Genomic DNA, 27,412 nt, shown 5'->3' with positions numbered 1-27,412 from the left:
GACCTTTCCACCTGTCTTCTTGTTCTTTTCTTCATTCCTTCTTTCCATCCTCTTTCCCTTTCGTTAATTCCTCCTTTCACTCTACTCAATCATCTCAAAATCAGTTCTACCCATAACTTCCACCCTCACTCACTCAAAAATAAAAAATAAAATAAAAAAAGGAAAAGAAAGAAAAGAAAAGAAAAACAAAATGAAATGAAACTCCAGACAGAACCAGGGCAAAATATTATCCTGCAATGGAACTCAAAGTGCATTTAAAAAGCTTTATTAGAAGGAAAGTTAGATTTTTTTTTCTATGCCTACAAAGCAAAATGCACAGGTATACTAAACTTTATGTAGAAAGAGAGGCAGGAGAGTACGGTGGAGGTAAGAGTCATTTCCTTTACATGACTCTCTCTGTTCATCTACTGGCTCATTAGATCACCCCTGTCCAATTACATATTTGAGCACTTACGCAAGTTTAAATTTTCTATTAGCAACTTTTTGAAAACAAAAGAGAATCAAGTGCAATTAATTTTTATAATATATTTTACTTAACCCAATATATTCAAAATATTTCAACGTGTAATAACAAAATTAATTATTAATATCTTTGCAAAGAGTTTATATTCTTTCTTTGGACAGTAATTCTTAGAAATCTGTTGTGTGTTTTACACCTGCAGCACATCTCAGTTAGGATTAGCTGCATTTCAAGTCCTCAATAGCCACGTGCAGTTAGTGGTTACTGTATATGACGTGCAGTCATAGATGGGTCTCACTGTAAATGGGCTACATTAAAGTGTTCTAAGCTGATAACGAATCACTTGGAGTTCACTAAAGCTGTCAAAAGTAGAAAAGCTTAAGGAACTCCGCCTTCAACCCCTGTAAAGAAAGGGGAGAGAAATCTACTTTATAAGGTTCATATAAATTATATATTACCAAAAAAAAAAAAAAAAAAAAAGAAAGAAAGACAGAAAAAGAAAGGGTGGAAAGGAGGGCGACAAGAAGGGAAGGAAGGAAGGAAAAGAATGTCAATTGGTTTGTGGGGAGCGGTGAGTGAGTAACCATCGAATGATCCCTACATAGCCAAGACATCTCTTTAAGTTTTGAACGAGCTCTCGAAATCTCCAGGGTGGAAGGGAGCCTCGAGCTTCGCAGAGCCGCACAGCCATCCCCCGACCCGCGGTCTCTCCCTTTCCTGGAAGTCTGGCCAGGCAGAGAGAGTCCCAGCTCGGCCTGAGCTCCCACAGCTGTTCACCTCCCCCAACAGAAATTCCAGCCTTAAGGCCCCGGCTCACCCCTCAGCAGCGAGATTCCTTGGCTTTGTTGTGAGACAGCGCTCATAGCCGCTACACAGAGCGTATCCATGGCAACAGCCAATCCCAAGGAAGAGAGACCGGTTTTTCCCTACAGGTGCTCTACAAGGACAAACAATCTCGATTCTAAATTGAAACGAACGCAGCATTTCAGGGACTGGATGAGGAGCTTACGTTTTTTTACAGGTAGATTTTAATATTTAAGTAACTTTGGAAAATATTTAATAAAATGAAATTTTGTTATAATTACCCAAGTAGATATAATCTCACTTTTAAATTGTTTACATTGTTTCTGAGCTACATATATTTATATTTCCATCTGGTGATTTGCCCATGTATAAGGTGTTCATTCCACAAACCCTTAATCCTGAACAGTGATTTGTGGGACCTAGAAGTATGGAAGAGAAGTCAATAAGTTGTTTGCCTTCCATGACAACAGTTTTTTAAAAAAGAAAAGAAAAAAGAAAAAAATCATCAATCAATGCCCATCAAAAACCTCTAACTGAAGGGATGTGGGTGAGAAATTTGAAAAATTATTTTCTGGAGTTATTTTACTGTGAAAATATTGGCACACAGTATTTCAATATAAAACCTTAATTTCTAAGTTTATGTCATGCTATTTAATTTTAACTTAATTTATTAAGTTTTTTGTGGAGCAAATACATAGGGTACAAAATAATATTTTAATTAATAACATATTTTTGACTTTAATTTTCTTTTACAGTTTGCAAACAAGGCATTAAATTCTAAAAGGAAGTAGCCATAATTGTAAAAGGTATCTACTATAAAATAAGCTAAAAGCAAATATTTCATTGAGCCTCTGGAAAAAAAAAAAAGACTACATTTCCTGGTAACAATAAACTTGAATTGCATCAACATAAGAACTAATAATATAAAGTGAGACGTTAACAGATTTCTCATATTAAAAGCACACATGTTAGTTTCCTTTTCAGGAAAGATGATTTTAAAAAATAAACTACACTTGGTTTCAGGTCTAATTAAATTCAGAGTATTTTCATTATCAAAGTTCATGCTCAAATGGAATTTGTTCTTTTTTTTAAGTTTGGTTTTATTGCTGATTTATAGACTATTGAAATTATCTATTTTTTATTGTTTTTTAAGAGACAGGGTCTCCCTCTGTTGCCCAGGTTGGAGTGCAGTGGTACAATTATTGCTCACTGTAGCCTCCAACTCCTGTACTCAAGTAATCCTCCCGCCTTGGCCTCCCAAAGCACTGGCATTGTAGGTATGAGCTACTGTGTTGGAACCTCAAACTCTTCATTTAAAATAGACTTTCATATTGTGTTGAAGTTCACATGTAAGAATCTTAAGATTAGTTTAATTTTTGATTATGAAACTATCCAGACTTCTAAAAATTATAAATCCTTTAATAATTTCAAAATTAATTTTGAATAACTAGTTTTCGTAATCAAATAATTTTGGAAATAATGTCTTAGTTCCTTTCCTTCTCAAAGCTTACTTTGTCAAATATTGACAGCAAAAAAGAAAAACACTGAAAGTTTTTCTGAAGATAAATTAATTCATGGTGATAGATCTCTTATATTGTCATGTGATTTTTTACTTTGGAAGAAAGGGCAACTTTATCAATTAGTCATAATTTCGCTAGAATATTACTAATCAAAAATAAACAAAAGGCAGCAGTTATCTAATATATTTGTAGATTATAAGTAAATTTAACTTGACACTATTGTTTATCAACCATGTAGTATTTAGCAGAAGTCCATTTTAATTGCATTATTCCTAGAAATGGTAACTTCAGATTGAGTATATTGGTTTGCCTAAGACTCTTTAACCTGAGTAGACTTTTGTTTCTTTTGAAAATGTTAACTTCATCTCATTTAAATTTTAAAAACAATTTCTAGGTGTGGTTGATTTATAGTAATATTGGCTTAACAATGCATATTCCCTTTAGAGAGTACATAATAAATATTTATTGAGAGAATGAACGAATGAGAGATAACTGTTCTTTGTTATCTGACAAGACTAATATTCCTTTGAAAATGTTGAGCAGTGAAATCATTTTAGTTTAAGAGCATTTTTCAACAACTGCTTTATTCTTCATATGGCAGTGATACAATTTAAATATCCCATAATATCATTGTTGTGTTCAAAATAGTTGCATAGCAGGTATTTCTTTGTTTCATTTTCTTGAGGCACGGTAATTATTGAGTAAAAGTAATTTACTGTGTAGCTCATAGTACCACATATTGTATTCGTAGGCCTCTCATTCTCTTGTTCCACTTAAAGTGTGTCTCAAGCCTTCAGATTCTCTAACTCTCTTTGTGCTCCCTCCCAGCTGCTGTCGTGACCAACCACTTCACAGAAAAATGAGAATTTGTGACTTTCCCACAGTTTCCATCCCATTCCCCATTCTCACTTGCATGACTTTTGTATAATCTTAGTATTTCTATACTGAGATATGATATAACAAGATTCTAGCCTTATGATATAACGAGATAACTAACATCTAGCCAGGCACTGGGCTAAGAGCTTTACAAACATAATCTCATCTAATTTTCACAACATCTCTTTGAGGCGTGTACTATTACAATCTGCATTTACAGATGATGACACTGGGGCTTGGGAAAGTTATTGAGAGGGTGGTTTATATCTATGGATTTAAATCTCATCTCTGCCATTTATTAAGTAAGTGACCTTTGGCAAGTAATTTTGCCTTGCTGAGTCTTTCTCTCCTCATTGATGATATTGGGGATAATAGCATTTGCAAAATATCGATGATAAAGGGAACCAATTTAAATGAGACAATGTAGAATATGAGATAATGTTCAAAGTTTAATTACATCGTTTCTACAGACTACATTCCATCTTTGATTCTTTGGTTATCCCAATGCCGGCAATTCTACTTCCTACTACATCTCTCATATTGTGATACTGTTTCCATTCCCACAGCCATTTTGCAGTCTAGACCACATTTTTCTTTTAGGAACACTAATAGTGCATTAGCTTTATAAATTATCCTCCTATCTTAAGTGTCTTTTCTAATTTGGCTTCCACATTGAGGCCAGAATTACGACTCCCTGTTACCTTCAGGAAAAAAAAATCTTTAGTAAAGCATATAAGATTTCTCACAATCTTTACTGAGTCTACTTCTTTAGCTTATCTTTCATCTCTTGCCACTCTGATCCATGCCTCCTTACACCTCATTGTAAAGCTTGTGAACATAATGTTCCCTCTGTCTTGAATATTTCCTGTCTCTCTCCCATTTTTGTCTAACTAGGACCTTCTTAATCTTCCTTCAAGAGTCATCTCAAAATCATCTTCTCTATGAAACTTTCCTATTTCCTTTATTTCCTGTCCCCACCTCAACACATAATTCAGAGTCAGCCACAGGTTTTAATATTTGACTCCTTGACGTTCCCTTACTTGTTCATTTGTGTGTTCCCATCTCTTGGAACTTAGAATATAAAAACAATAACAAGAAGCCATTAGAGTTTATTAAACTAGTGAAAAATAACACCTGTGAATAGATTAATTATTGTAAGTTGTCCATTCCTATAGCATCTCTGCTGTTGAGCTTTCAACATCAATTAACTAATCAGGAACTGAACAAAATAAATGCCCCACCGGGACCTTATTTAATTAAGTTAGAAACAAATTCTTTGTTTATAGCAAAAGAAAATATAGGTCTTTCACACTACAAATATTTAAATAAGAACTACACTTAACTTACTGTGTATCTTTGTGTTGGCACGTCATTGTTCTCATTGACGTTGTTTCCAGTATGTGGAGCTTATGGCTGAAAAAGCCAACACATGACCATCTCATTTTACCATTCTTTGTAAACATAGTCATGGGCTTCTTTGAATCGTTGCTTGGATGCACAGTTTGTTGTGTTTTAACTTTGTAACCTTGAACCACAGTTTTGAAATTACCATAAACATCTTCCTTACCATGTTGCCTACATTTGAGCTTAGTAAGTTCTCACCCCTTTTGGCTTCTATACCATATAACAGCATGATATGACACCATGATCTAGAAATGTCTTTCTCTATTGGTTTCCATGAGATCATGCCTTGATTGTCTTCTCAGTCTGTAAAAGTCGGCTTTAAAAATTCCAAATTCTTAATTGTATCGTTTCATTCTCTGCCATCAAACCTCTGCCCATTTCCATCTATAGACAGTCCCTCTTCTCTTTCATTCACACCCACCACATTGGTTCTCTATGAATGACTTTCAAGTCTGTACAGCCTATGCTACCCATTTATCTGCACTCCATTTACAGTCCTTATGAGACATAACCCACAGATATCCTTTACCAATTCAAATTCAATCATGAACTATTGAATTTATGACTTTTTCTTCTAAACCATTTTCCTAAATTTTAAAATTTCCAGTGATTACCATTATTCTTTTATTTTCCCATCCTACATGAATCTTTCTGATTGTCTTTGATTCTTTTCCACAGTAAAGCATATTAAAGCTTAATCCAAGCTCTCATTTTTTCTAATTATCTTTTGTAATTGGCCTTTTCTGACCAGTGGGCATTTTGTTTGGCCTTCACCACCCTAACTATTTTCTTTTCTTTATCCTGGGTACGTGGTTGCCTTCAACTGAAGCTGAGTATTGCTGTGGGACCAAGTCTGTGCTGGTGGAATATAAACAGAAGAGAAGTGTACAACAACCTCACTTGCTTAAAAGATGCCTGCCTGAGTTTACTCATCCCCTTCCCTTTCTATTAGCCATAAAAGATGGCACCTGGAGCCAATTTGGAAGCCACATGTTGAACAGGCCAGAGTTAGCTCCAAGTTACTAACATGATTTCCTAGAAGCGAACCAATCACCTACTTTGAACTAAGAGATAAATAAAAGTTTATTTCTATATTTGGGTCCTTTGATAAAGCATTGCAGCTTGACCCAGCCTAACATGCTAATTATTACCACATCAACACTCAAGTCCATGCCTTCAACATTTCACATCAGAGTTACTACAGAGCTTTCTGATTCATTAGTCTCAATTCTCTTTTTTGTTCACAGACAGGGGCCAAGACCTTCTGCCTGTCTTCTTGTTCAGGCTGTGGGAGAGCTTTCCACATGTGGTAGTAAATAGAATTGGAACCAGAAATGTAGATTTATAGCATCTTTGAAATAAACTGAAATAAAAATCATGCAGTCTTTCCAACTGAGTGTCCCAACAAAACATGCCAGGCATTAGAGGAATTAAGGAATAAGATAATAGGATGGAAAGTAGGAAAACCAAATGACAGCAAGAGAATTCAAAGCATAGGTAGAAGATATAACCTGTAGTGACTCCTTAAACTGAGAAGAACACTGGGAGATTTTACGAGGAAGATGGTTTACGATAAAGTAGGGAAGGTAGTACATAGACTAATGTAGACATCTCTTTTTTTTCCACTTTTCAAAGCATCCTTCAGTTCAACAAACAAATTGGTTTCTGCCTAATTAGGGACAGAAAAATAGCTTTAAAATAATCTTATTAAATCTGTTTCTATCATGTCAATCATGCGCTGTATATATTAAAACATTGTAAACTACAGTATGTTTAAAAGTATAGTGCTAGTTAGAATTAAAACAATGAGAAGAGAAAAGAGAAAATCTGGGAACATACTCAAGATTAGATTTGAAACTTTCATCTCTACTAACCAGCACCAAAAACCAGTGGAGTAGGTATTGATTTTTCCATGAAAGTTTTAGGAAAATTGGCTATCTGGAAAATAAGTTTTAATGAAAGCTACTTTAGTTTTTTTATATACTGCATGCCAAACTAAATTATAGATTAAATAATTTAATTCATCTATCCATTCATGCATTCAACAAATATATATCAAGTACCTGCTGTGTGCTAAACCTGGAGGTTACAATGGTATATAAGACATACTCTCGCCACTTAAATACCCCTGACTCTCTGTGGGGAAGAAGACCGGTTAATAAGAAATTTTAGAGGCAACAAATTGGGTTAAGAGAAAGATCCCCAAACCAACACCTCAGTGAGGAGCTAATATTCTGAGAAAGGGGAAGGGCATGCAGAAGCGAGGAAAACTTTCCAGCCAGGGGAACAAGGTATAATAAGACTGGAAATTTTCCTGGCCATCTAATGGTTAGGATTAAAATAAAAATTTAAAAATACAATAAGGCTGAAAACAAAATATCTTATACTTTTTGAAACTGCAAGTTCAGTAAGGCTGCTTGACTTGTTATACAAATGTCTTCTTAGTCTTGATTGCCTAGTCAAAGCATTGCAGATATATATTTATTATTTTAAGTACAGATACTCTCTAGTAAAAAAAAAATGCAGGCAAGGTACAGTTTCAAGATACCTTCAATATATCCTTTCATTTAGAGATGGAAGTATGTTGTACTGATAATTGATTTGAGAAGAAAAATGTGCAAATAAAGGACATACGTAGGGAGAAATATGTAAAGTTGTTGTGTAGAATGTTTATTAAAAAAGTTATGGTTGTCTTTTCAGAATCATCAGTATCTTGGAAGAAAAAGAATGTTAAGAAATAACAAAACAATAATTATTAAGTACTTTCTTAATCTCATTAATGGAGCTTTCTTGGTAAGAATCTTCATAATTATATAGTAAAGAAAATGTAATCTATTGTATTGGCAATTACAAAAAAAAAAGCATTGACTTTCTTTTTTTAGGTTCTTGGACTTTTATTCATGGGATTTGGTGCGTGGCTCTTATTAGATAGAAATAATTTTTTAACAGCTTTTGGTATGTATCTATTTTTGTTTTTCTCTCAGTGAAATAGGCATTCAATTTTAAACAGTTGTATACACAATTTATTCAGCAGGTGGCAGTATTTCTCTGTAATTTATTAAGTGTCCAGCATTCCCTCTGAAAGTCTTCATCAGTTGCAGAGATTTTTTAAAGGATACAAAATTACAGCTAGATAGAATTAAAAAGTTCTAGTGTTCTACTGTAGGATGACTGTAGGATGACTGTAGTTAACAATAATGTATTACATAGTCACAAATAGCTAGAAGAATATTGAATATTCCCAACACACAAAAATGATACATATTTGAGGTGACCGAACATGCTAATTACTCTCATCTGATCACTATATATATAGTATGTATCAAAACAACACCCATGAATATGTACAATTATTAGTTGTCACTTTAAAAAGGAAATTTAAAAATGCAATTTTAACCATGTAACTTTCCTATTAAAAGCTTTTATCTGACTCCGCATTGCCACTATTTACTCCTATAGCAAATATTACTAAGCATCTTCTCTGTGTCAGTCATTGCCCTAAGAGCTGAGATATGGTAGTGAGCAAACAAAATAAAGTTCCTATCCACATGGAGCTTTATTTCAGTGAAGAAGACTGAAAAACAAAGTGCCTATAACTTCATCCCTGCAAACATTTTTAGTCTCATCTGACTCAAACTGTAAGTGCCAACAAAGCTGAGTTTCTTACACACCCTGTGCTGCTGGATGTCTCAGAAATGCTCCACCATTCCAACCTGGATATTTACAATGACCAATAAAGCCTATGCTCAGATGTTACCTTTTCCAGCAGCCTTGCCCAAACCTTCTAACCTTCTCCCCCAACTGGTTTAGGTGCCTCTGTTCCCAGTAGTATGCCGGCAAACATTTAACAACCAGTTCTGGAATAGAGAATATTGATTTATGACATCTGCCCATTTCCATGGTTTAAACAGTTCCTCAACGGCCAATTTCAAGGTTTCAAAGTGAATTCAGTTGGTTTGCAGATTTCCTGAAAATATCACAATTGGCTTTTATGAACCAGTACAAGCTCACTCCAGCACAGCACTGCCTACACTGTTCTCCCATAACACCTCCCACATGTTTAATTCATTTATCCGTCATCCTTCTTTTTTAAAACAATTATTTGTTGAGCATTTATTGTTCTGCTGTTTGTGCCATAGCACCAAGCATTCAACAGTCAGCCTGTTGACTGGATAAATATATATACTCTCTAGCACTGAAGGCTCACAGTCTAGATGGGGAAAAATAAAATATAGTTTGAAAGGGATCATATTAGCAATAAATTCAGGATGTATACATCTAACTTACACATATTAGGTTCTAAAGATTTTTGATGAATGAATGAATACATGAATGTTTGAATATACATTGGACATAGATGAAATCTTAGAAAAAAAATTATTCTATCATGGAAGACAAGGAGGATAAGGGTAAAGCGATCTTCTGAAATTTAAGAAATTCTCTTCATGTCAGAAAAGGAAGAAAGGTTGTTTCTAAAAGTAAGAGCTGGTACATGAGGTCAAAAATTGAGAGACAGAGAGAGGCAGAGAATCCTAGTGGTTTGGCAACAGCTGCTCAGAAAAACTTTTGATTGCTGTAATTATTCTTAAATAGAAAATAAATAAAATACCACTTCATATAAAATACCACTTCATAATAAGTAATTTTGTACTTTTCACAGATGAAAATAATCACTTCATAGTATCTATTTCTCAAATTTTGATTGGAATGGGATCGTCTACTGTTCTTTTTTGTCTATTAGGTTATATAGGAATTCACAACGAAATCAGATGGCTCCTAATTGTGGTATGTATTTCACGTCAATAGTTTGAATTTTTATCTTAGATTTTTAAGTATCTAAGTTAGACAAATGAATACTGATTTATATTAGCATGGCACTGCAGTAGAGTATGTCCTTAGAGTAATTCAAATGAAGCACACCCTCCTCCCTCCAACAAAGTCACTTTTGCAGATAGGATTTTCTTAGTGAGTTTTCTATGAATTGAATCTGTACCTCAAAACATTTGGACATTTAATTTTCAACACAGAGTCAATAGGACTCTCCATCTCCTAGGGTGAACTACAATTCACCAAACTTAAGAATCTGAAGACTAGAATTAGAATAAAGTGTATTCAAGTCAATGAGCAATGTAGCTTACCAGGGAAAAAGAAACATGATCTATAGTCAGCACATTTTTCTCTTTGTGGGCGTGGCACGCGGAAAGGTAACTTAGGTATGTATGTATTTTTTTATAATTTCGACTTTTATTGTATATTCAGGGTACATGTGCAAGTTTGTTACATGAGTATACTGCACGATGCTGAGGTTTGGAATTTGATTGATCCTGTCACCCAGCTAGTGAGTGAACATAGTACCCAGCAGTTACTTTTCAACCTTTGCCCCACTCTTTTCCTCCCCTCTTTAATAATAGTGTCTACCATTGCCATGAAAGGTAACTTATAATTGAGATCACAAATTGTTATTTTTAAAAGAGGACTATAATTACTGAAAGAGGCAGACTCTAGCATCTGGCTTGAGCACTGTTTCTCTTGAGGCTTGTAACATGAAAAGGCAAATTATATTCCAGAGTACTGACCTGGACATGAGCCAATTACCATACATGTGGCAGTTATGGATCACAATTCACACACTCAGATGAAATGTAGCCTTTACATTTTTCTCTAAATCAAATTGATTTTAATTTGCAGCCAAGCAGATAGGAAGTTCAGCTGCTGTCATTTTGTCCCTTACAAGGAAGAATGCAGAGATACTCAGCTTTTATGGAGCACTGAAAGTCTGGGTGGTCACCCTGGACACTAGTTATCAGTCTATGCCAGTTACCACAAACACACTCACTTTCCCAGCTCACGTGGTCCCTTCAGGTCTACTCACTCTGCTCTTTGAATGGCCATGAGTGGCAAAGGTAGGGCTGCTATTCATCCAGTATTTACCAGTACAGGCATATCAGTGAAACCCTTTTGTGAAATATTGGTAAATAACCAGTACCTCAGTTCCATTCCTTCAGTCTTCCTTCCCTAAGGCAGTCAGACCTCCCTAGTGACACAGCAATTAAGGGGTACACCTGGCATAGGAATCAGTTGCTGCCTATTAATAGTAATTTCTACTACTATTTGAATATTACCCTGGCACCGGCATTTTAGGTATGGACCCTGATTTCCCTCTGGGGTTTTACCACCTTACCTGGGCAGTGCCAGGATTCCAAGGACTATGCTCTGTTGCTCTGGAAACCCACAGACTTCCAGATTCCACCTCAAAACCTTTTTAGTCTAAGAAGAGACTTTACTCTTTCTTCTTATTCTCCTCCAAGGCCAACCCTCTCTTCTCAAATCTTATCTTTCTCTCTTTCCAGGATCCTTAGCATAATTTTCTCACTGAGCTTCAGATTTTGGTTATAAAAACCAGAACAGAAATGGCTTGCAAGAAAATCTTGATTTTTTCTTCTTGTCACAAATTTCCATGTAGGCAAAGGAAATGCAGAGTCTACTATTTATACAATGTAGCGGGCAGGGGATAGGAAATGAAGGGGGAAAGTAAAGGGAGTAAAACAAACATTTCCTAAGTTTCTGCCTCATCTAATTCAAGCATTAATGGCATCTAAATGAGAAAGCCTGATAGACGCCATCATAAGGATATACATGAACATAGGATCTGACAGATTAGGGCCTGGAACCAAGATACCACCATTCCTTTTAGACATTCCATGGAAGGGTATTGCTAATTTGGCCATTGTGACACTTTTGCTATTCTCCTCTGAATTTACCAATATTTTTCTGATGGGTATATCTTTCCCTGAACCAAATTAATTCACACAGTCAACTTATGGGCAAATATTATAGGCCTAAAAGCTATTCCATGTCTTGGGCCGGGTGCAGTGGCTCATGCCTGTAATCCCAGCACTTTGGGAGGCCAAGGCGGGCGGATCACGAGGTCAAGAGATCGAGACCATCCTGGCCAACATGGGGAAACCCCATCTCTACTAAAAATACGAAAAATTAGCTGGGCATGATGGCAGGTGCCTGTAATCCCAGCTACTTGGGAGGCTGAGGCAGGAGAATCGCTTGAACCCGGGAGGCGGAGGTTGCAGTGAACCAAGATCACGCCATTGCACTCCAGCCTGGGCAAAAAGAGCGAAACTCCATCCCCCACCTCCTCGCCACACACACAAAAAAAGCTATTCCATGTCTTAAAGGTGATTTTACATGCTCCTACTCTAATCTAAGACACCCAATAATTTTAAAAATTGTTTTATATGCCGGGTGTGGTGGCTCACGCCTGTAATCCCAACCATTTGGGAGGCCAAGGTGGGCAGATCACCTGAGGTCAGTAGTTGGAGACCAGCCTGGCCACCATGGTGAAACCCCATCTGTATTAGAAATACAAAAATCAGCCTGGTGTGGTGGTGGGCACTGGTAATCCCAGCACTAGGGAGGCTGAGGAACGAGAATCGCTTGAACCCGGGAGGCGAAGGTTGCAGTGAGCTGAGATGGCACCACTGCACTCCAGCCTGGGCGACAGAGCGAGACTCCATCTCAAAAAAAAAATAATGGTTTCATACAATTTTTCCTGCCTCTATCAATCCCTTATTAGTATAAGATTAAGTGAGATATTGCACATAGAAGTTAAAAATCTAAACCTCTAAATAGATGTAAAGACTACATTTTTGTCTCTGAATTTTTTTTTCTCTGAAACTAGGAAACATAACATCTCAAGAAGAAAATTTTGGTCTGATATTTTAAAGTATTAGATGTATAAAATATAAAATATATAATTAAGTAATTTTTGTCTCTGTGAGGGCCAAGTAAAAAATAAATAAATAATACAGTAAATCATTAGTACTTATATTTTGCCTAGTAAATATTCAGACCACTTACTTTTAAAATTATTATGAATTCTAAATCTTCTTTTTTTTTTTTTTTTTTTTTTTGAGATGGAGTCTCACTCTGTCACTAGGCTGGAGTGCAGTGGCGCAATCTTGGCTCACTGCAACCTCTGCCTCCCAGGTTCAAGCGATTCTCCTGCCTCAGATTCCGAAGTAGCTGGAATTACAGGTGCGAGCCACTATGCCCGGCTAATTTTTGTATTTTTAGTAGAAAGGGATTTCACCATGTGGGCCAGGCTGGTCTTGAACTCCTGATCTAAAGTGATCTGCCCACCTCAGCCTCCCAACGTGCTGGGATTACAGCTGTGAGCCACTGTGCCCAGCCAAATTCTAAATCTTATATATTAATATGTGCTGTGTAAAAGTTGCAGTTACCAGCAGGAAATCACTTTTGTCAGACCCAGACAAAATAGAGCCAGGAAAGTCTAAAGGAGAGGAGGCTCATGCTTACGTGTCTGAAATAAATACTGTTTCTAAGGACTTTCTGAAAACTCCCAGCTGGAGACTGTCTTCAGTCATCTCCTGCCTTTATAAGGTTTATGGCTAGATATTCCTTAGGACTGCAGTAATTCAGATAAGATGTTCTTGGAAGAGCACTTGACCAGTCATGGCATCTCTACCAGTGAACTGGCAACAACTCTGGCTTTGAATCTTTAGAACCAATAAACTCTGTTTCTAAGCAGTTTATGTAAATCTCGCCCGTTTTGCTACTAAATGCTTCTCTCTACCCTCTCCTCACAGAATGAACTGGTAGTTTACCATTTCATGCAATGTGGACTATAATCTTTATTTCTTATTCTTGAATAACTCAACATATTTAGAGATAATTTTCTTTTGTGCCTTTTTTTTAGGTTGACAACAGCTATGATAAAGAAGAATAAATTGGCCATATATTTTTTTAAAAAATTAGTCTAATAAATGTAAAAATTATTTTATTTGGTTTGGATACAAGTATTTTCAGTTTTCAGGAAATAGCCCAAGTATACGTACAGAATTAAGTTTATTGCAGTTGCTTTTGTTATACGTTCTACTTTCTGCATAAGTTTAAATAGTATATCAGAAATCTAGTGAGTCTTTAGTTTTAGCAAAATAATGTGAGGTGAAGATAATTAAATTCACCCTATAATAGTTTTAGAACTGAATTAAGATGGCATCATCGACAACTCTATCGGACCAAGGTGCTCATTAATTACTATCACTTCTTTCTCTCTTGCTCTTATCCAAATGTTCATTTGTTTTTTACTTTGCCTTGCTATTTCACTAATTTCATTCATATTTATGAAGGCAGGAAGCCTCAGAAATACCCATATATACTTTATGGTTGCATATTTCCAATGGTGTGTGTTTTCCCATTATTTGAGCACACAAAACATATATTAGTAGCATAGTCATCATCTCTATTTTTCTTTTGTTTTAGTATGCAGTATTGATAACATGGGCCTTTGCTGTTCAGGTTGTACTTTCAGCATTCATCGTCACAAAGAAAGAGGAGGTATGGAAAGTAAATCCTTTTCAATACATCCTGTTATTTGAAGTTTAAAGGAAATTGGATACCTTAGAGTATTGAGACCATTGATCCTATATTAAAAGCCAAAGGTAAATTTCTTTAGGGGAAAATAATATTCAACGAAAGTACTAGAATATAGGAAGGGGCCAGGAGTCACATTGAAAAGGGTAGACAGGGGAACTTGCCTTTAACTCCGTTTGCATATGATTAGAAAGTAGCTTTAAATATCAAACAGTATTGAGGAAGAGGAGGTGGTACTGAGATTTAGGAGTTCAAATTTTTACCTTCTCCTCCTACCAACTCTGGCTACCACTACTGACCCAATCACTGTATTATGTTTTTGCAAAGAAACAAACTTAGACTCTAACTAATTTGAAATTTAGCAGTTTCACTTAAACAAGACATACTGAGTAATTCCTATATTTTCCACAGGTAGAGTGATGAGTGATTAATTAGAGCAAGATTTAGGTTTATCAAATTTAGTTCAAAAAAGCATATAATAAGCCTGAAAAAACTTTTGGTCAACAAAACTTACCTATTACAACCTACAGTTACTTTTAATCCTTTAAGACATTTCAGTATTTCAGTTCAGTCAAGGTCTGTCTTATATCATGGGAGATTAATCGTCCTATAGTAAAATGAACATGTACTTGAAGTCATACAGATATGAATATGGTTAGGGATCAACAACTTGCTTTACAGCTCTGAGCCTATGTCCTTATCTGTAAAATATAATTAATACCTACCTACCTTACAGGGTTGTCATTAACTGACAATTTATCAAGTTTCAGTTTTAAAGTAGCTACTCAAGAGTTCTCTTACCTTGCCTTAATTAATCTTGAAGGATCTCCTGATTAATTTATATGGTTCCTAGATTTTCTTTATATCTGTCTATACTCTTCTGTAATGGCCAAAGTTCAAAAACAATCTTTTCTGTATGACGCCATTGCCCTCCAACTTCATTCTTTACTAGACAGCTCATCATCCAGTGCCTACTGTTAATGGCCTGGCATTTAGAACTAAAATTACTTTTCTTCACATCTAAAATGTGTGTGTGTGTGTGTGCACGCATGTGTGCGTGTGTGTGTGAGTTTTAAAGGTATGTTAGCTGCAGCAGGTAAGTTTTGGAAAGCTGTTTTGCTGGCAAAACACCAAATCCCAATCTGTCATCCTCAAAATTTCAACCTCATTATAGAACATAAATATGACACATGAAAGCTATCAATATGTAAATATAGTTTATCAGTCACCCATATTTGCTTCAATGTTATGCACACACTCCTGTATCTCTCTATATCCTGTATCTCTCTATATCCTGTATCTCTCTATATATTAGAAATAAGAACTGATTAATAACTACCATGTGCCAGAGACTGTGATAAACACTATAGGCATTGTATTATTAATCCTCATAGCAACCCCTAAAGATGCACTGTAAGTCCTACTTTATAGAAGAGAAAACTGAGGCTTTGAGATGAGAAATGCTTGTTAAAGTATTTCATGGCCAAATGACAGAGCCTAGACTCAAATACTCATTAGCTGACCCCAGAGCTAATAGCTTTGTTTACATCAATTTGTCTTCTGCATTCAAACTGGATTAAGTTCTTAAGAGCCTCTAAATCTTTTATGTCATTTACAGTACCTAACTCAGTGTGGAAGATACACTAGGCCTTTAATAGATGCTTACCAAATTGAGTAAGCATAAGGGAATTTTATTTATACATTAGTCACATAGGTTACCTATGAAAGTACTTATGTATGAAATAGTCATTTATATGCACTCTGGATTTCCCAAATAATGTTTTAGAAACAAAACAAGGCCATAAGTTTCATCCCCCACACACTGCCAACAGCACTACGTATTTTATTTATTCTAAATAAAAATGAACAGAGTATAAAGTAGATCTAAATTCTCCTATTCATTATTCTAATCTTCTTAAATGTGTTAAAATACAGATATATAAGTAACTAAGTAAGATTCTAGCTTACATGCCTTTTATAATTACTGTGATATTCCCACCAGTTACTTAGTTTTTATTGTCAAAGAGAGCATAATTCAGTAAAAATCCTTAGACTAGTATTCAAATAATCATATTTAAAAGTCTCAGCTCCTTGTAAACAAAAGTAAATAATTAAATTCTCTGAGTGTCTGTATTCCCATTCATAATACAGTAATAATATCTATTCTTCCTACCTTTTGGTATTATTGAGGACCAAATTAGTAATTTGTTATAAAAAATTATATAAATTTGTAAATGCTTAAGTTACTACAACAATCATTCTACCTTTGCATTACCTAGATTTTTGAAATTGCAGAGTTTTGTTTATCCCCATCCAAATCTGATCATTTTTGTATTGTAGGAGAGAAAAAGTTATATCTCATTCATCACAAGGTTCTTGGCTGAGATCCCTTTAACAAAAGACAAACTAACAAATGAAAAGCGTAACAAATTTACTTAACCAAAAAATAAAGACTCAAAGATCCAAGGAAATCTATTTTTGTGGACAGTCATGTGAAAGTGTGATTGGAGGACAAAAGCATATAATCTAATGGTAATAAACTGGGGGAAATTTAGCAGGGCCTGTCTGTTCAGATGCTTCTTGGCTTCTGCACATACAACAGGACCCCTCTGGAATGAGGATCTGATGCTATATCTTCAGGTGAAATGGGTCAGAGAATTCTTTTATGACCTGCCTCATGGGAGAAAGGCAGGAGAAGGTCAGAAAGTGACCTTCCTGCTTCTGCAGTTTTCTCAATCTCCTTGAGCTTAAAATACTCAGCATACGAAGATGCTATATTTTAGAGTTGTTGTATTCTGAGCCCTGATAGTATTATGAAAGGATAATATTTAAAATTTAAAAATCATAATTTTTGTAGAAATATACAGTAGATTTCAGAAGTCAATTATTTTATTTAACATCTTAATTAATGAGGGAACAAGTATGATATAAAACTAATTCAAAGGAGAATCCAAAGAGGACATTTATATAGGCCATCACTTAATAGATGCAAAACAGGCTTGGAGAGAGAAGGAATTAAATATACCTTCACTGAGAAAAATGTACATTTGTCCGACCAAGTATAACTTGCATAACTATAGTTTTCTACAACTTCTAAAGTTGTAAAATAAATTATAAACCATGAAAAGTACAGTACAGACCCCCACAGAATCAAGGAATGTTGAAGTTTGCCAGAAAAAGCCTAGTGTCCATTGAAAAGACACTCAACAAACTTTTTTGGGTTATATAAAATACTTTTACAGTTTTTTTCCTGAGAGTATGAGAAGAAATTTTCCTTAATTATGCATGAGAATAGCACATTACTTCTTCCTTAATTGTAAAATGAGCCAAATATATTCTTCCTATAGATTACGAATTGAAAAACCATATGCTTTGATATCCACTGAAAGTGTTAAAAAGTTATTTTAAAAAGAAATAAACAGAAAACAGAAAAATAATATTGAATATTCTCTTCATGATGGTACTCTTGAGGAACCAGCAATTTCTATGAAATGTTTATGGATAAATTCCTATGAAATTTTCATTTTTAATACAATTTTCTACAGGTTCAGCAACTATGGCATGACGAAATTGATTTTGTCATTTCTGAGTATGGATCTAAAGATAAGCCTGAAGATATAACCAAGTGGACTATTCTGAATGCCTTACAGAAAACAGTAAGATGAAATTAACTAAAAAGTTAGATGTCAGTGTTGACCACTGTGGGACAGAAGAGAGAATACGTCAGGGTAGAGGATGGGGCAGAGGAGTGAGAGTTTGTTGTATTTCTTTCAAACAAACTGGGCAAAAAGGGCATTCTCCACACTTACAAATCTTGAGTTATATCCTCCTTTTGTAACTCCTATCTTCTTTCCTGTGTTAATGGATGTGCATTTTAACTTAGTTTCACCTGGAAAAGTGCTGCTGGTCTTTTGCCAAGTGGGATAGTCTATCCTGCTGCACCTGATGGGAGATAAGTTTAAGCAGTAGTCTCTGCTGGCAGCATGGTGGTTACCATTTGAGTCTGAATACCAGGATTGCTGTGCAATAGCTTTGTGGTTCTGGACAAGTAACCCTCTTAAACTCCAAGTTCCACATTCATAAAATGGGCATACTAACCTCTACCTCTGGTTGGCAGGAATAAATGAAGTAATATATAGAATATATAGAAAGGCTTGGATCCAGGGTATAAATGCAACTAACCTTTTTTAGCTAATTTTTTAAGATTATTATTTCACAGTGCAGATTTTTCCAGACAGGTGCAGTGGAAGGGTAAGAGAAGGGTATTGTCGGCCAAATGGTTTACAGAAATAGATCAGCACCTGGAATATAGTAAGTGCCCAATTAAAAAAATAGCAAACATTTGCATAGTTCCAGACTTTTTTATAAGTGCTTTGCATATATTAGCTAATTCAGTCCTCCCAACCCTATAACACAGGAACTGTTATCCTCATTTTATAGATGAAAAACTGAGAAATTTAGTAATTTAATGAGGATTGCACAGCTAATAAGTGGCAGAGCCAAGATTCAAACCCACACAATCTAGCACTAGATTCTGTACTTTTTACTGCTATATTATATGCCTCACATAAAAAAAAAGGTTTTATTTTTAGTATATATGATAACGGAAATACATTTTAAGAGAATTGAAATGTTATTACAAATACTTTTACTCATCGTCTTTTTCTCTTATGTATGTGATCCGTACATGTGTTGTATTTTCAGACTGCATTACAACTTACAGCAGAGGAGTGAACCTTCCTATGGGCAGAAAATGATGAGGAAACGATTCTGTATATCATATCACTACTATTAGTGAAATTCCAGCTTTCAGTTCCTAGCCATTAATATAACTGAGATAATATATGTAGGTTTGTTTGTTTAAACTAACTTTCAGTAACCTAACTCTCAATCACTATTTTGGTTATCAGCATTTCCTAGAATTGTTGTAGATTGTTGGTATATATTGTAAACCTAGGCAGTACTAATGTTATCATTTTCCATGAAAGTTTAGAAAACAATTACTTCACCTTTCTCTTATTTCCTAAGTGACAAATATGTAAACAGATTCTTTCATATCCTCCTAACTCTGCTTTTGATAGTATTCCAGAATCAGCACTGCAAATGAGACATTTCTTAAAAGTTGGATCATTTTATGACTATTTTTATTTTCCTCTTTTGATTCTTTATGGTAATTTTCACACAATACAAAATTGAAAGTTAACATCTCACATTAATCCTAGAAAAGTAGATATTACCCTGAATCTCTTTTTAGGTATACCAAACATTTGTGACTGCATATTTTTTAAACACAAAGAGAACTGCTACAGTTAGGAGCAAGATATGGCTCCAGTGATTGTTTCATATTATGGTCCTAAGCATCATTTATACGTAAGCATATCAAGTATATCTTCTATCCTGGATAAAATTCAGATGTAATAATTCTATCCAACCACAAGCCACGAATGTGAGCAGAGATCTTTATCTATGGCTGACAACAATAATAGCAGAAACAAACTAATGAATTAAATAAACACAAATATACTTATTTATTTAATTCATGACATATTCTTGGGGAAAAATGAATGAGTTATCTTCATCACAAAAACCACTTCAATATTAATCTCATATAATTAACTGCATTTTGAACATTTTATGGTAAAATTCATATAAGCTTTTTCCTAGTTACAGTGTTGTGGCCAACATAATTACACAGACTGGATAAAGAATAAGAACAAAGAAAATTCAGAACAGGTGCCATGTTCTTGCACAAAGTCAACTTTAAGAAAGTGGTTTTGTAATGAGCCACTGAATGCAACTTACCTCGAGGTAAAGATAAATCTAGGCTTCTCTAAGTATTTATAGTATTTTGTTTGTTTATTTTGCAAGTCAATTTAGAATTCTGAGCAAATTTTTATATAAAAATAATGTTGACGGTGGCTACATTCTTAATCCACTTCCCTAAGTTGAACACGTAATTAGGTAAATTGTAGTGTTATTTCCAGTGTATAATACATAAAGTAAATAAATTTCCTGGGAGTATATGATTTATGTATTCTTGGAACTTGGGATATCATCAGTCTTTCTCCCCAACCTTCCTTGAGAAGTCTTGCAGAAAAAGGAGGCACTTTTGTCAAAGCCTTGGTGCATAAGATTGGAAAGGGAGCTAAAACACCAGGAGTAAAAGAATAGGCAAAAACTAAAGGGAGTGGACCCCAGCAATGATGAATGTGGTGTTCAAGTAAGTGTGGCAGAAGCAAGAGTAAAGGGTTCTCTGGAGCAACTGCGATTTACAGGTGTGGGATACTGATAACTAGATTTTTCCATCCCAAGAACTGCTAATACTTTGTACAGTTTACATATTAAGCTTATTCTCATCTTAAGATGTATTGTTTCAATTGCATAATTAATTCATAAATAAATGGAACATTACTTTAAAAAAAATCTACTCTTTGGGAAATAACCATTTTAGGTGGTGGTATGTACAGTAGTTGCCCCTATCTGCAGTTTCACGTTGTGAGAGTTCAACCATTGAAAATATTAAGTGGAAAATTCCAGAAATAAACAATTCATAAGTTTTAAATTGCACACTGTTCTGGGTAGAATGATGAAATCTTGTGTCTTCCTGCCCTGTCCCTCCTGGGACATGAGTCATCCCTTTGTCCAGTGTATTCATGCTGCTGATGCTACCCACTCTTAGTCACTTAGTAGTCATCTTCATTATAAGATCGACTGTTGAGGTATCACAGTGCCTGTGTTCAAGAACCCTTAATTTACTTAATGATGACCCCAAAGTGTAAGAATAGTGATGCTGGCATATTGTTATAATTGTTCTATTTTATTATTAGTTATTGTTTTAATCTCTTGTTGTGCCTAATTTATAAATTAAACTCTATTATATATATGTTTCTATAGGAAGACATGTAATATATTTAGGGTTTGATATTGTCTGTGTTTTCAGGCCTCCACTGGAGGTATTGCTGGTGGGTAGGTGGGGAAATTACTGTATCCTGATGAATTACAATAGTCTGCAGAAGAGAAAATCTCTTCCTAAAATGTAATAAATTTCTGATTTTAATTACATGATAACATCTTAGCAATTTTAAAATTAGCAACTGAGGTGTCCTGCTGCTATAGAAAGCTTTCTGGACTAAAAGTCCAGTTCGCCAGTTAGATATTGACTTACTATTTAGACTTTGGTAAATTACTAATCTCTGTTTACCTTTTATTTTCTGTAAAGATTTATGTATAAGATTATTTCCATCTCCATGTCCATCTGAATAACTTCTTTTTCTTAGGGTTGTGAAAATAAAATCAGTGCATGGTATAATGTTAATGTGTTAACCTTAATTGGAATTAACTTTGGACTTTTAACTTCAGAGGTAAGCTTCTGTTCATATGTTAAAATGAAAAATATTATGTATAAACTATACAGAATAGACTGCAGAGCAATCAGGTGGAGACCTAATCAGATAAGTTCATATAATAGAGCCAGGACTTTGAGGCTCTTTACATCCAAGAGTTCTATAGGTGATTCCTTAATCAGCCAGGTCGGGGGAGCCTATTAATAAGTGGTCATCCTGGAGGTAGTGATTTTATTACTTTGAGATATCTAGTACCTATGTATATTTTTATCTTTCTTTCTTTATATACGTATAGATAGATCTATAGATGTATATATATCTTTGTGTGTGTGTGTGTGCATATGTGCATATATATATATATATATAAATATATATATATATATATGTTCATATATTGGCAGTAAGAGTACCATGTTGGGCAGTCTGCAAGTTGCCAGACTTCTGAAATCTAGGCAGATGTTTGACTTTAGTAAGATCCACTATTCACTCATATGTTCATTCATTCAATGTATTTGGAGGGACGGGGGGCATTTACTGTGTGTCATGTACTGTACTAGATGTTGAATATACAATGAGACGCAAAATAGACAGATTCCATGACCTGAAGGCGTCCACTGCAGAATTAAGTTTCAGAAGCAAGACGCTATTCTTCAGTCTCAGTGAAGACTATTAAGAATAAGTGCAGGCTATGGATTCAAAGAAACTGTGAGAGTAAATAGAGTGTTATAGTGGGGACTATGCCACTAAAGCAAATACTGCGTTTTTTGAGAGATAGAATAAGGATTCTGCATTTGACTTTGTATAGATCCATGAAGCCCCTGACCTAAGTTTTCATCTCTTCAATTGGTAACAATTTTCGTCTCAGAATGGTAGTAAACCAAGACATTCTTTATACACATTAATATCATTGTTTTTAAATGTTTATTCTCTATCGTGTTCATGCTGGAATATCTTAAGACAAAACTGCAGAGGTAATATCCACGTTCCATTTTATCTTCTGCCCTTTACAAGCCACCTTTCATTATCTATAAAAAAAAAAGAAGCAGTTTTGTACATTTAATGACATAGTTAGAAAGATATCGAACAACAACAACAAGAAAACCATCAGCAGTTTGTCCAGGCATGTAGCTCAGTGATAGCTAATGTAATTAAAACTTAAAGGTTTTTCCTTATTCTCCTCTATACATGAACTTGGTAACAGGTGGGTTATTCTTGAAGACTCATTTTGCAGACTTCCTATTCACAACTGTATGTACCTTATTCTGAAATTTTCTCACCAGTTTTGATCCCTTTTCCCTTTACAATACACATTTTGGTGACTATATAGTGTTAACTTTGCAAATTACTCTTATCATTGATTAAATTTTGATCTCTTATTGTTCCCTTTTCTTCCAGGTTTTCCAAGTCTCATTAACAGTTTGTTTCTTCAAACACATCAAGAATATAATCCATGCAGAAATGTGACCTTTGGATTTCAATGTGTTCAGAAGAAACCAGTTAATTCTTAAAAAATCACATTATATTATTTTATTCCAAAAACGTTTTGAATTATATTAAATAACAGATCTATTCAAATTATTGATTATATGTAATATTGAATTACTGAATACTAAAATAAAACATTCATGAAATTTTATTAATTTTGTTTTTCAAAATATTAAATTCTGCAGTTCAGAAGTTCACCTGAATTTAAAGGGTACTATCATATATACAAAATTCAAAAGTATCACCATATGTTTTGAGTTTCTTTCATAGAGAAAATACCTATATGATGTTCAGAAAATACTAATTAAGTAATCAATCATATCATATACCTTTTATTTGCAAATCTTAAGAAAACAATACTGATTTTATAGGACATTTAAAAGAAAAATCTTTTATGACACTAACATCTGTACTAAATCTTCATGACACTAACATCTGTACTAAATCATTTATCTGTCTTTCCTGATAATGTTTGCAAGTGGATAATAAACTTAAAATTAAAGGCTTGGTTATACTTTTATGGCAATAACACAATATTAAAATAACAGTGAAGTTTTAACTGTAGTAAAAATAATCCATTCTAAATACTGAAATCCCATACATTTTACTAGCTGATTTTTCTTCTCTTTTTCCTTAAATTGTATTCAATGCATGTGTACACAATTCTCTGAAAAATATCAAAATAACCTATCTGTCCTATTTTCCTAACAAAGATTCTGTGAGAAAAATAAATTCTTTGAAAAGTAAAAAGTGCTATACAGATATGAGGTACTATTATTGTTGTCCTTAATAGCAAAAGGCTGTCTTGACCTTGAGGACATGAAGAAAAGATAGATTAACTGAAGATCCTGCATTGCTCCAACTCCTATAGAAAGCTCTCTCTCATTTATGAATTCAATCATATCTCTTTTCATCCATCTATTTAGAACATTGAAGGTTTCAGAGACTTATGGACTTTTTAATGTCAGCACAAAAGAAAATACAATAACCATTTTCCTCAATGAAACCTTCTTTAGGTTTAGATATGTCAAGTAGATATATCTTCTATTCTTTGGGAAATATTCTGTTGGGATTTAAAACTCATCTTCAAATTTCCGTTTTCTCTAAAGTATGTCACAGGAACACACTGACAGCAAAAATCTCTCTCTTAGGAATTGAAAACCAAACTATTGTTAATCAAATAAATATTATAGATTATTTGATTTTACATCAGAAAAGTGTATAGTACATTGCCTATTCATAGTTAATACAGTTAATTCAAAAATTATATGCACCACTGACTGAATCAATCACCTTTATGATTCTAGGGAATATTGTTTTGAAGGAAGTTGCTTTATACCTTGAATATAATAACTACTTATTTGGCAAAACGAAATAGAGTAGATCAGAATCATGTTTCTCTTCTTAATCTTGTTTTTTTTTTTTCTTTAAATCTGAGATAGAACATTTGGAAAGGCCTAAAAATTAATCTGGATCGGAAGTGAAACAGTGAATTAGAGCCTAGGATAACACCTAATTCTGACTTTCCCTTCAAATGGTCATATCATTTACACAAACACATTTAACTTGCTTCAGGCTCCCCATTTTAATTATGCTTCAAAAATCAGGGTTATATTGAGATGGTACTATGTAAGTAGAATATTTTAAAATTGTTCTAGTTAAGGCTGTATGCATTCAGTCAACAAGCATTTATGGAGAACATATAATACATTCACCAGTGACATTGCTAATTATTGGGATATGAAGATAAAAAGATATACAGGGTTGATTTTAGGGGCATGCAACCTGCATTTAGAAGAGGCCCATGTAAGTAGCTTTGTAAGTAGCTGGTCCTGTCCCTGTCGTTAAACTTGGAGTCCCATCATGCAGCCAGATAGGAAAACAAATACATTTTATACATGTAATAATTTTTATAGACACCAAGAGAGGGAATGCCAGTTTACCTTAGAGGTTCAGAGAGCACTTCTGAAAGAAAAGTCATTAATTCAGCAATTACTTATTCAGCAACTAGTATATGTCCAGCACTGTACTGAGTGGTAGGGAAATGGCAGTGAATCAAACAAAACAAAATAAAAAAAATTTAAAAAAACATTGCCCTCATGAAGGTTACCTTCAAGTCAGGGAAACCAAACAACAAAATATAAAGTAGATATCATGTCATGGCAGGAAGTGCTATAGACAAAAAATGAGGAAGTAGAATAAGCAGGAGATGGGGGATTGTGGGGATGCAGTTCTAAATAGGATATACAAAAAAAAAAAAAGCCTCACTGAGAAAATGACTTTTGAGTAAAATACTGATAGAAGAAAATAAGGGGAAAGTGCGCTGTGAGCATGTTGATTTCAAAGAAAGGCAAAAAAGCAGTGTGCCTAGTAAAGAGGCTGGGGAGGAATGGAGAAAGGTTCAGAGGGGTAAAAGGTCTTGACGGGACTTGACAACCACTCTCAGGACTTTCATTTCTACTCAAGTAAGATGTAAAGCAATTGGCAGATTTTTCATAAGTGACATGGTCAGATTTGTATTTTAATAGGAGCAATACAACTGCCATGTTAAAAATAAAGGGGACAAGTGTGGAAGCAGGGAAAACAGACTGGATTTTATTTAATAATCTAGATAGATGGTGGTGGATTAGGCTGAAGAGTTGAGGTGAAGTTACTGAGAAGTGATCAGATTCTGTATGCATTTTGAGGTGGAGTCATCAGAATTTACCCACAGTTTGAATGTAGGAATATGAAAGAGAGGAGTTAAGGATGACCAGAGCAACTGGAAGGATGGAATTACCATTTTCTAAAATGGGAAAGACTTTGGAAGAAACAAGGTAATTTTAATACTTAACACTTTAAAAATCTTACTGAAATGGTTTCTTAAGTGTCTGCATCCCCCACTAGTCAGCAAAAAACTTAAGGCTAGCTATTTTTTGAGTCATCTTTAAAACTTCAAAGCCCTGCTCAGAACTTAACAATAAATGTTAATAAACTTTAAAAGTTCAGGTTATTCCGTATGCCATCAGCATAAGCCCAGTTGTCCTCTTAGTTTGATGCTGACTATATTCCATAGTTTTGATTTCGTTAGGCTATCATAAACTCCAGATGTGTTTGGTAAATAAGAGCAGCGAGTTCAGTTACTTGCTGCCACTCATATCTCCTCTCTCTAGGAACCTGAATGAGAGATATTTGTGAATCCAAACTTCTTTAAAAAGATTTCTTTGAAACAAATGTTTAAGAGAATAACACAATAGAAATCATATTAGCCAGTCCTAAGCTTTTGTTTAGTGTTTGCGACATTTGTTTAATATTTGTATACCTTAATTTTATCTTTCTGATCTTAGAGGAGTAACCGTTCAGGGATATAAGAGTCCCTGGCAAAAGGAAGACACACACTAAAAATCAATGTTCTCACTACCATGATAAAGGGCTGGAAAATATTTTTTTAAAAAAACAGATAAACTGCTCTGCACCACTTGTTTTACAGATATAAGTTTAGCTTCTTTATTTTGCTTCTTTATTCTTTTTTTGGGGGGGGACCACCTATTATATTAGAGAGAATGATAGCATATTTTTGGTAGAACTATAAATAATTACTGAACAATAATGGATTTTAACACTGTATAAATGATAAAAACGGAGAGCAGAAGCTATTTTTTGTCAAATTATAGAGATGAAACTTTCACTAGTTTCAATATTTCAATAATGAAAATATTTTTACATAGGTGCATTTATAAATTTAAAGTACTTAACAATTGTTGGGATGTGTTATTAAACCTGTAACTGACCATATTCAACTATAGTAGTAATTCATTCCTCCTTAATGTTTGAGAAGACATATGTACTGAAATATGCAAAACTATTGATTTCCTTGATTAATAGTTTCTCTCAGTAGGATATTTTATTTCAGGGAAAAATGTAAAAGATCCTAGACAACAGAATATGTCTGTAAGAATCTATACAGGTTTTTATTAAAATGCAAATACTTGTTTAATATGTGTATAAATGTATGCAAATATATAGCAAAAACTATCATATGTAGTAGAATTAGAATGTTATGTACAAAATTAGAATGTGCCATATTCAAAAGAATATGTTATATACAAAATGTATATTGTATACAAATAATA

At 34.3% G+C, this 27,412-nt stretch overlaps 2 protein-coding genes across 19 annotated transcripts in view; one reads left to right on the top strand and one right to left on the bottom strand.

The window, feature by feature from the left end:
- LRRIQ1 (leucine rich repeats and IQ motif containing 1) overlaps positions 1-11,247 on the bottom strand; it is a 243,654-nt gene extending 232,407 nt beyond the window's left edge. For 2 of the 9 annotated variants that reach the window (XM_054527447.1, XM_054527446.2), the window contains exon 1: positions 1,278-1,358. Coding sequence is in view for 1 of the 9 variants with exons in the window: in XM_063712208.1 (XP_063568278.1) it covers positions 11,051-11,061 (11 nt within the window). In the remaining 8 variants the exon portion in view is untranslated. Of the gene's footprint in view, positions 1-1,061; positions 1,415-11,050 lie in introns of those variants that run through there. The other 7 variants (XM_063712208.1, XM_054527442.1, XM_054527444.1 and 4 more) reach the window with 7 other exon arrangements.
- On the top strand, positions 1,193-23,450 carry TSPAN19 (tetraspanin 19). Of its 10 annotated transcripts, none has more exons than XM_054527454.2 (9): positions 1,197-1,481; positions 7,765-7,857; positions 7,947-8,019; positions 9,725-9,849; positions 14,362-14,436; positions 18,018-18,128; positions 20,143-20,280; positions 21,750-21,833; positions 23,211-23,398. In XM_054527454.2, the coding sequence occupies exons 2-9, from the start codon at positions 7,792-7,794 to the stop codon at positions 23,277-23,279; spliced, it is 741 nt and encodes a 246-aa protein (XP_054383429.1). In that variant the 5' UTR covers positions 1,197-1,481; positions 7,765-7,791; the 3' UTR covers positions 23,280-23,398. The 10 variants fall into 10 exon arrangements, with proteins under 10 accessions (XP_054383427.1, XP_054383431.1, XP_054383428.1 ...); XM_024257209.3 differs by having other exon boundaries at positions 1,198-1,481; positions 20,137-20,280; positions 23,211-23,450; XM_054527457.2 differs by having other exon boundaries at positions 1,199-1,481; positions 9,806-9,849; positions 20,137-20,280; positions 23,211-23,450.
- The last annotated feature ends 3,962 nt before the right edge of the window (positions 23,451-27,412 follow it).

Source organism: Pongo abelii, chromosome 10 (genome assembly GCF_028885655.2).
Source record: "Pongo abelii isolate AG06213 chromosome 10, NHGRI_mPonAbe1-v2.0_pri, whole genome shotgun sequence".
NCBI classification, from domain to species: Eukaryota; Metazoa; Chordata; class Mammalia; order Primates; family Hominidae; genus Pongo; species Pongo abelii.
This window is presented reverse-complemented; position numbering and strand designations above follow the sequence as displayed.

Bases quoted from the DNA above. Each gene is read 5' to 3' on its own strand.
- TSPAN19 (XM_054527451.2), top strand. From the start codon at position 7,792: ATGTTAAGAAATAACAAAACAATAATTATTAAGTACTTTCTTAATCTC. The intron at 7,858-7,946 runs GTAAGAATCTTC...TTCTTTTTTTAG, and splicing joins TCATTAATGGAGCTTTCTTG to GTTCTTGGACTTTTATTCAT. The intron at 20,281-21,749 runs GTAAAGATAAAT...TCTTTTTCTTAG, and splicing joins TGAATGCAACTTACCTCGAG to GGTTGTGAAAATAAAATCAG.